Here is a 10374-nt window from a genome sequence, read left to right on the forward strand (position 1 = left end):
AAAATAAAAATATTCTCTGCTGTCATGTTGCGTTAGTTTGTTTGAAGGCAACAAGTTTGGCTTGAGAAGGTTGGGCATTTGGGCTGGCAGTAATTGGCCGACCACTTGCTCTTGATTTTATGGACTGCTAGAGAGTTTTTTTTCTAGTTAAAAAGCAATATTGTTGCTTTTACCCTTATCTTTTACCAACGGATGAAAATGCACTAATAAGAATTGCTATTATTTTTCCATTACCCAATGGTAAGGTGACTGAAGACTATTGCCCGACTCTCCACGTTTGCTACCCTTGAAGTTGAAGCTGCCCAAAATCTCTCATTTTTCGTTTTTAATTTATTCTAAACTATGACCAATTACATCGTCCCACATAGTTAAAAAAAAGGGGAATTTTTAAATGCGATAGCAATGGCACTTGCCACGTGCCACTCCGAGTATGCCCAACACATACTTTGATACCATATCTATGTGCCGCCACGTGTCGGGTCATACCCAAGTTGGTAATATCCATATTTTAGTGTTCCTGCCTAGGGATGGTTCGGTATGGGATACCATACCGAAACTAGTATCCTGAATCTCAAACCAAAATTTTTCGGGACGGGAATTTGAAGACCAATCTCAAACTAAATTTTTGAGAATCCCAAATTTCGGGAATCCCGAAATATTTTCGGGATTTTGGGACAAATCGGGAATCCCAAATTGAAATATGAAATTATGAATTGTTCTTCAAATATATAATTCAAGAACACATTCATGAACTAGGAATTTCATTTCATTCACACTACCATTTAATTGAACACTGGCATGCCTGACTGTTTTTATCATAGTCAAAATTCAAATTAATTAAACCCTTTTTGCAATATGTTGAGAGACAAACTAATCAAGTCTTCTAAAAGCATCAGCCATGGCAACATCAATAATAAAATCCACATGAATATCAAACAAAACATGAAAAATATGCAAGGTGTAGGGCATTCCAGGTTGCAGAGCATGAATTAGAAACTACTAGCATCAATTATAAAAGAATAATATATATAATAATTAATATTATATATTTACGGTTTGGTATGGGATTCCCGAAATATTGAGAAGCCAATCCCGAATCCCATACCGAAATTTTGGGATCGGTTCGGGATAGCATCTCAAAAATTTTGAAAATTTTGGTTTGGGAAATTTTTGATTTGGGATCGGGATTTTTTCGGTTCGGTTCGGGATTTTTGGGAATTTTTTCCACCCCTATCCCTGCCTACCTCAACATCAACGAATGCAAATATTCATATTTCTTCTAACTCATAATTTACACTTTTATTTCAACAAATGCAAATATTCATATATATATTTTAATATAAAAAAAAAATCTCAATAAAATATTATCGTTAAACGGTCAATATCCACGTATAAATATGAGAGCAAAATGCCCCAAAGGCGGTTACATTCTAAACCACATTTCATTTCCTACCAAAATCACAAGGCAAAGCAAAGCAACAAAAGCCACCACAATTCGGAGAGAAAATTTCACTTTTGTGTGGTTTATTTACAAACTTGATAGCTTTCACTACCTGTATTTGATAATTTCAGCTTTCGGCTTGTAGCTTTTAGCTTCTAGCTCATGGTGTCTGTGAATCCAAACCCACCTCAAGGTTTCTACTTATTCGATCCCATGAATACCAATATGGGTCTTCCGGGTCTCAGTTCTATGCCGCCACCGCCGCCGCCGACGACTGGTGCTGCTTCAGCTACGGCGGCGACCAGTACGACTGCTGCCTGCACGCCGTCGTCCGCGGCCGCAAACGCCGCGTCGATGTCGGCGGATGATCAGAGCAAGAAAATCCGGAAACCGTATACGATTACCAAGTCGAGAGAAAGCTGGACGGACCAGGAGCACGACAAGTTTCTCGAAGCTCTTCAGCTGTAAGGAGTTGGCTTTTTGTGTTATTTGTATTGTTTATTTGGTTTCTGTTTGGTTGCTAGGAAATTTGGGACAGGGTATGGAAAATAGTTGAAAAGGCTGCTTCTTTTTTAATCTAATTAAATAAGAATTAAATGGAAAATCTTTTCTTTCAGTTAATGGCGGAAAATTTGGGATTGGGATGGTGCTTTTTGTTCTGTAAAGGATTAGCCCATTTCTTATTAAACAATTAGAGAATTGGTGCCTATTAAAGGTCTTTCAGTTTTCGGATATTTGCTACTTGTAATGTTAGATAATTTGATGGGTTTTGTATGTGAACTTGTGCTAATTAGATTAATTTTGCTAAGTTGGAGCTAAAATTTTGTCCAAGGGATGTCTTTTCGGGTTTGTATTAGTGAGTGAGAGAACAGGTGCTCGAGTGTAGGTAAAGACTTGCATGTTGTCGAAGAATGTTGTTCTGAACATTAGGCTGTATCTAAATTAAAAATCTTGCTCTAGTCAATCCAGTTGATTGGATTAGTTCATTCCAGTGGAATGTTATGTTATGTAAGTTGCTGATCTAGGAATTTGAGGAATTCAAAATCCCAATTTGGAATTTACAATTAGGTCTAGTTCTTGATATTTGTTATAGGTTTTACTAGGTACTCATTACATAGTTTGCTATCCAAGAAAAATAAGATAAACGAATGGTATCAGATCGTACTAAATATAATACGATTCATTATTTTATTTCTGTTTTTAGATTTGTTGAATAGATGCATTGCTTCAGTAGGTTGTTGAAAAAAAACTAAAGAAAAGAGACTAGCAGAAAAGTTAAGTGTAAGTTATGTATGTCAAAGGTTGCAAAGGCCAATTTGAGTCAGTCCCCAGTGATTAACTACAAATGGATAATCTTCAAACTGTATGTGTGTCAATGGAATGTCTTTATAGGCCGTTTTATCAATTTGGTATTTAGTTTCTCTTCTTCTCATGGTCAAGATGTATTACTGTTGATTGTGACCACTTGACATATCTGGTTTATGTTTAGCGCAATATACATGTTTGCATGAGTATATGTGTCTATACATCTTTTATATTTGTGTGTGAGGTGTGTGCATGAGCTACTGCGCATGTAAGCTTTTCGGTTTTAATTCATGTGAATTGTTCCTCCATTATACATTCTTATGTTGTTTGCTTGGGTCGACTCAGATTTGATCGTGATTGGAAGAAGATTGAATCATTTGTTGGCTCAAAAACAGTTATCCAGGTGACTACTTATCATAGTCAGATATATCATGTATCTGCGTATAGCAAAAATAAAAATACAACAATATGCTTTATTTTTTATTTGAATTCCATTTTGCTTTAAAGTTTGTATAATTACTTAAAGAGTGATGCTAGATGGTTTTTGTTGTTTTACATGTGTATAGTGAAACGCTTGTAACTTGTAAGTGATCTCTTGTGGGTACTTGAAGGATCTCTAACATTTTTATAGGTTCCGCAAATTTCATTTTGTAGTATTTTTGTTGATTGAAGTTAGATAGTTGAGTCAGAAACTGATTATCCTTTGAACTCGTGGATAGTGAACCAATATGGAGAAATTCTAAGTTAACAAATTGTCAAATGACATAAAAATAAGGGCTACCTACATTTTACACCCTCTTGGTTTGAGGTGGTTTTCAAGGGCCATGAGGTTCTATTTTCTCACATTGCACCCTGAGGCTCTGAAATTATATCAAAATATACCTTTTGTCTCGCTGAGCATTCAATCCTCCATTGAATTGATGAGTTGTCTTTGTCAATTAATGCAAATATAGCTTACATGTTAGTCCATATAAGAGTCTTAAGCTCACCATGTCGTCAATTTAATGAATGATCCAATAATCAATCCGACCTAAGGCCTGCATTGATACATTTCGATACCTTGTGGTGCAAAATGAAAAAATTGAAATTTCATGGCCTATTTTGAAAATCATCCAAACCTGGAGGGTGTGAAATCTAGTCAGCCCTAAAAATAACATCCTTTTAATCATGTGTATGGATTTCAAGTTCACTATTTCAAGCATGGTGTTTGCTTAGCATAGAAAAAATAATTAAAACGAACAGTTTGGACAAGGTGACAGAGAAATACAGGCCTCTGCAATTCTTATCTTCTCTCCTCCTAGAATTTAGATACCATCTGAGAAATTGTGTCTTAGTAGGCCCTGTATCTACTCTGTCTTGTAATCTTTCTTTTGGCTGCATTTGAATGCATATGTGAGTCATGTCTGCGTTGTACTAAGGGCAAATGATATTCCTGTCTTCAGATCCGTAGTCATGCACAGAAGTACTTTTTGAAGGTTCAGAAGAAAGGGACAAGCGAACATGTACCTCCACCTAGGCCAAAGAGGAAAGCAACTCACCCATACCCGCAAAAAGCTCCAAAAAGTGGTCAGCATAGTCAACCATTGTTTCTTGTCAATGCTTCTTATGGTTTTGATTGAATTAATGCTCATAAGTTAATATCTGGCAGCTGCAGTTGTATCTCAAGTAGCTGGGCCGTTTCAATCTTCATCTGATTCACTTGAACATGGATATGTTTACCAGCCAGATTCCTCATTTGTGCTTGGAACTCCAGTTAACGCTGCAACATTATCTTCTTGGAGTTGTAATTCTGGGCCACCAGTCAACATGTCACAAACTAAAGGTTTCATTTTTTTTTTCTGCCTGCCTTAGTGATCTAATCTTGATCAATTTGACCATAATAAGTTGTTTTCCCTATCTTGTTAAAATGTTACTTTTTTCCTTTTTTATTATGCTTTTTTCTTAGACGAAGGAAGGTTATCTGGGCCAACTGTTACACATAACTCTTGCTACAGCAGTAGCAACGAAAGCAACCCAATAAATTGGAAAATGCGTGAGACAATTGATGGAGTAGGTCCTGGCCAGCCACAAAGAGGTAAAATTCTCCCTTTTTTTTTTAATGCCTCTTTCAGGTGCTTGAATTAAGAAGTCTTAGGGCTAGTTTGGGTTGCTGTGCTTTAGAAGTAGTTAAGTGTTTGGTAAACTATAATGCTAAAAGTGCTTTTAGCAAAAAAAAAAAAAAACAAAAACAAAAAAGAAAAAAGGTTATTGTTTACCTTCTTTTTACTGTTTTTGACCCATGATTTTGAAAAGAAAAAAAAACCACTTTCTTTTTTCATTTACCAAACACAGTTAAGATCCCAACTTTTTTAAGAAACTGCTTTTAAAAAAATTTAAGCAATCCCAAACCAGCCCTTGTTGTGGTTAAAATTATAATAGTTGCTTAAGGAGGCTCTAAACAACCTAAGGGCTTGGCCTCGTCCCGTTTGGAGAATGACCCTTATGGCACGGCGTAGTCAGTTATTCTCGCAGTTCAGATAAGATTTGGACCGCCACTTCTCTGAAAGCATGGTTCTTGTCTTCCTCTCTCCTTCCTTCCTTGGAGCTCGGCCATTTGTTGAGTGATCCCTTGCTCTCACGTTCGAGTGTTTGCTCGTCGTTTAGGCCGGTGAGTGAGATTTCTGCTCATTGCAGTCACCTTCGGGGTTCTTCGCACCTGGATAGTACCAGGATCCTTGTGCCCCGGCCCTTGATCAAATAAAGCTGCCCGCCCTATGACCCACAATTTAAAATGAGCTTTGCAACGAGACGCGGACATTCCCCATGTTGCGGTTCCCTCTGGTCCGTTCCCAGGTTGGGTTAGGGGAACATCCGAGCGATTGCCTTCGCAGATCCAAACGCGTTCACAAGGCGCATAATAAAAATAAGACCAATAGAGACTTCATAAGGGACCATTTGAGTTGTGGATCGTAATGCTTCTAGAAAGGCATATTTTGAATATAGAGTAGTGAAAGTTCCCAACAAACCCTTCTTTGAACCGTACAAGCACGTCCTTTGTCACTCCCCCCCCCCCCCCAACCACGCTTACGGCTCTATACCCCAACCCAACTTGCCCCGGCCCCCGATCTTCCCTTTCTATTCCTCGGGGAGCGGATCGTGGGAGCATGGGGGGTGGTATCTGCTTTTGACTGATAGAAAGTATCCCTTTTGTCTCTCTTGACCTCCCAAAAAATAACAATTGAAAAAGTTGTTCTTGCCGCGTTGGAGACATCTTTATCTGAGGAGGCGGCTTCGTTGTCCGGCTCCACATAAATGATATTAGGATCGGCCGGCTCATCCTCGGAATCCAAAAATAAAACAGAGACATAACGGATTGTTTCAGTGACATCTAATCAAACTGAATAGGATTTGAAGAGTTGTCACAGTCATTCACATCAATTTCAGCAGGCAGGAAGGGGGCGGAAGCTACCGTTTCTAGAATGCAAGCAAAGTAGCTTGCTTACTCTCCTAGTAGTGTACTTTGGCGGCAAAGATTGAGGCATTGGGACCATACTAAAGTAAAGAGGCATTCGGGAAGCGACTAGTCACTTCTGGTGAAGCTTCTAGAAGGCCAACCACACTATATGGAGAGATCCATATACCAATCATGGGCGATAGTGAAGCTTAGAAAGGTTGAAGCAGTAGCTTCTAGGACGAAGTTGAGCCGATACAATAGTTGGGCGAAGGGAGCGAGACCAAGCCGAGCCACTAGTGGAGTGGCAAAGGAGGCCTACTATACGTATGCTGGATTAGTAACCGGTAAAAAAAAAAAAAATCAGTGAACTATTGAAGCTATCGGTGTGATTGATTAGACAAGTACCAAGGGCTTTCGGTAGACTTCTTTCATTTTTGAATTTGCTTGCAAAAAGTCCTTGCATTAGTATGAGTTAGTTGACCGCGTAAGGGCGATCTATCTTGATGACGAATTCCACGATAACGAGAAATAGAAATTAATTGTTCGATGTCTGCCCATTCTCCCTTCCTTCAATTCCCAATGAACAACATGATCTTGACCTATCATTTGTTCAATTTGGTCGATCTGATACTTAGTTAACTCTTTTATCTTTATGTTCCCACCAATGTTTTAAAAAACTAGCCTCAGGGCGCGCCTAGGGCGCCTTTAAGGTTGGGTGCGAAGGCTAACGCCTCTGTTTTGAGGGAGTGGGCAGAAGGCGTCACCGGAGCCGCCTAGGCAAGCCTCAGGGTTTTTTTTATTTTTTATTTTATTTTTTAAAATTTTTGGTAGGTTTTAACTGCCTTATATACCTCTTCCTTGCACTATCACCTCTCTGCTTTTTTTCTGATTTTTATTTTTTTTTATATAATGGATGTGTGTGTTGTCTGCATGCATTGTTATATGTTTGCTCATTGTACTTTTCATCCTCTATTTTATATGTATATATAAAATATAATATGTGTGTGTGCTTAGGGTGATTATTGATTAATAATCTTCTTGTTTTTAATATAATATATGTGTACGCTCAGTGTATATATTAAAAAATTTAGGTCCTGTGAGGCTTCGCCTTACGCCTAGGCCGGGCTATCCCTTGGACGCCTTGCCCACGCCTCACGCTTTTAATACACTGGTTCCCACTGATAACTAATCGATAATGAACCTGAATGGCTTTTCTAGGTCCAATTTTCTAGGTCCAATTCCATCAATTTTTGTTGAGGCAATTCTTATTTGTTCATCGGCAACTGATCTAGCTCCTGAAATATATGACATTCTGGATCCTTCCTTTTACTAGTCGTCTCGGCTGGAATCAAAATTGGGTTGTCTCCTCTCTGACGATCTTTTCTATAGGTAGAACTACAGTGAGCGGTCTAAACTTCGACCCCTATTTCTTTCTTTCTTTCTTAAAAAAAGATAAAATGAATCTAGCCAAAAATACTCTTGCAGAAAAGAATCAAAATAATATGATGTGCTCCTTCTTGTCTATAGATCCTTGAGAATGTATTACCTGCTTCATATGGTTTGGCAATATTTTGTCACTTCCTATAACACCACAAACCATGGAGGATAATCAATGTTCCTAGCTCTGTGATGTCCATGTGATGCTTTTAGATGCCCCATACTGTACACGGGTCCATAATCTTCTCCTTCAGCACGTTCAGAGTTGAAGACGATGTTTACGTGCAATTGATATATTCCTTGGTGTTGCAATGTTTATCCTGCGTTTATGACATTTTTTGCAGTTCTGTTGGTATTAACTATAGTTCCTGTATATGCAGTTTTGCCAGATTTTGCTCAGGTGTATAAATTTATCGGAAGTGTGTTCGACCCCAGTACAACTAATCATATGGAGAGGCTGAGACAATTGGATCCCATAAATTTGGAAACAGTAAGTCAATTTTAGAATCACTGTAACCATTATTTTTGGCAATCATATCATCAAAAGGGTTATTAGAGCCCTATTTCTAAAAGAGTTGGATGGTCTTGCTCTAACCGCTAAGTTTACTGACGTGTTCTATTTTGGCTCCTTCCCAGGCATTTTTGCTGATGCGGAACCTCTCCATTAATTTGACAAGGCCCGAGTTTGAGGACCATGTAAGTATTCACCGTCTCAACTTCTAAGTTCGAATTGTTTGCACATTTGCACAAAGAGGCAACGCTCTAATTGTTTGTCTTCTACGGTCTTAAAAAATTTCCAAACCTTCGCACCTCCCAATAACATTTTAATTTTTGTTTGACAGCTGTAAACCGAACTTTCATCATTGCATTAAGAATAAAATAACAGTCTACTTCATGAAAATATAGTCGTATGTCAACTTAACTCACAAAAAGGTTAGTGTGTGGTGGCTCTACATGGTAATAGTTGATTGGTATTATTTCATCATGGAGCTCCAGAGTCTGAGGAACCGATGTGTCTGATAGAGAGAGGTTCAAGCAGTTTAAGAATGGCATGTTCAGCCACTTAGTACTACGGTCTAGTGGTATTCTTCTTTACTTGTAAGTGAGGGGTCTTAAGTTCGATTCTCGCCAAAGGCGAGCTTGAACCACATTATTGCTAGCCCATTTTAAGGCTAACCCCACCCCCTCCCTTTTAGTGTAGATAATATCGTTTGTTGAAAAAAAAAAATGGCATGTTCATATCTTGTGCACATGGCATCGCTCGGAAGTTCATATCTTTTGTCCGTGATTGAACTGTTGCAAATTATACCCTATTCTCATTGGCAGGCAGTGGTTGCCACTCAAGTCCATGATCTACTCTACTCAGCTGAACTTGTAAAATAATTATAGGAAACTATAACATCAATTTTGTTGCATAAGAAGATCCAATAGTTTGAGCATGCACGCTCTATCCATCTGAAAAGTTCTTTAAGTTCTGACTTCAGACGAACTCTCTGTGCTTTGCTTGTGTCTGTGAGCCTTCTAGGACGCATCACGTCAATACTTTTCACTCTCTAGTATTGGTCTCTTTTCTAGCTTCGACTATATAATATGGTGTATTTGCAACTAACGGTTATCTTTATCTACACAGAGAAAGGTAATTGAATCGCATGGCGCCAGCTCAGTCAAAACTAAATCCAACGGCAATTTCAACTTGTCACGCATTGTCAAATCAGAGAATCCCATCCTATCTTCTTGAGAGATGAAGGTAAAATGGAAATTTTAAACTCCTCAATATTTACAGCGAATATCCAACCCATGCTGACTCTTTTACCTACGGATTTCAGGGCAGAGTGTTGAACGACCAAGTTCGCTAACAGTTAATAGCGCAGAGTGGCTTTGTATATATGTAGAATACACGGTTTTGAATACATGTAGCTTGTGAGTGGACCAAACCCAGTTTTGTGTGCAGACCATACTTGTAATTTCGTCATGAAGGAATGTGGAATGATACAGCCAACTCCAGTGTTTGTTCCGGAGGCCGTCTTGTATAGTGTTTCGAGGATGTTATCGTTGATTGTGGACTCTACTTCGTTGCAATTGTTGTTTTTCGGTTTTACATAACTGGAATAAAGGAGGACCTCAAAATGGTGCCAAACAAGGGAAACCTGCTACTGTTAAGTGGTTTCCCCGTCTCCGTCTGAAACAATAAACATCATGCAGAAAGTTCATACCTCTGGTCTTTTTGACGTTGAAGCTTCTCCGGTTAAGTCCGGCCTGAATTTAGATTATAAGCTTGTTTGGAGGTGATTTTAAAATAGGTGAAAGCGCTTTTGATGAAAATGTTTTTGGAACCAATTCTTAGTAAATATGCAAATGAATCCTGAAAAAACACCTAAACTGCTTCCTGGAAGAAGCACTAAAGTGTTTTTATTCATTTTTGCCATTCTATTTCGTTTTCTGACGAGATGAACGTTAGTGTGGAGACGGAATCGTGAGTTTTAGATATTGCTATTATGTTTGGGCAGCTGAATTTTCATATTATCAACGAGAAAGACGTACATTTGGAGGTTCGGGACTGCTTCAGTAACTAGCATTCGTTAACCCAAAATTTAAGTGCTTCTTGAAGTTGCTTTTCCATAAAGCGTTTCTACAATCTACGAACAATTTAGTCTCTCCCTAGAAGTCCATTTATTTTCTTTATTCAATTCGTGTTGAAATAGTGGCATACAACAACCTAAGACCCAGACATATCAGTTTGTCACCCTTATGCTCTTCC

General features: G+C 38.5%; 1 protein-coding gene across 2 annotated transcripts; it reads left to right on the forward strand.

The window, feature by feature from the left end:
* Nucleotides 1–1421: 1421 nt before the first annotated feature.
* On the forward strand, nucleotides 1422–9695 carry LOC137735608 (protein REVEILLE 3). Of its 2 annotated transcripts, none has more exons than XM_068475041.2 (9): nucleotides 1422–1905; nucleotides 3092–3149; nucleotides 4189–4312; nucleotides 4395–4568; nucleotides 4692–4820; nucleotides 7997–8106; nucleotides 8253–8312; nucleotides 9247–9363; nucleotides 9443–9695. In XM_068475041.2, exons 1-8 carry the CDS (start codon nucleotides 1604–1606, stop codon nucleotides 9352–9354), a joined length of 1065 nt encoding a protein of 354 aa, XP_068331142.2. In that variant the 5' UTR covers nucleotides 1422–1603; the 3' UTR covers nucleotides 9355–9363; nucleotides 9443–9695. The 2 variants fall into 2 exon arrangements, with proteins under 2 accessions (XP_068331142.2, XP_068331143.2); XM_068475042.2 differs by having other exon boundaries at nucleotides 1426–1905; nucleotides 4401–4568.
* Nucleotides 9696–10374: the final 679 nt, after the last annotated feature.

The sequence above is a fragment of the Pyrus communis genome, chromosome 7, assembly GCF_041283825.1.
Source record: "Pyrus communis isolate YQ-2024b chromosome 7, ASM4128382v1, whole genome shotgun sequence".
NCBI classification, from domain to species: domain Eukaryota; kingdom Viridiplantae; phylum Streptophyta; class Magnoliopsida; order Rosales; family Rosaceae; genus Pyrus; species Pyrus communis.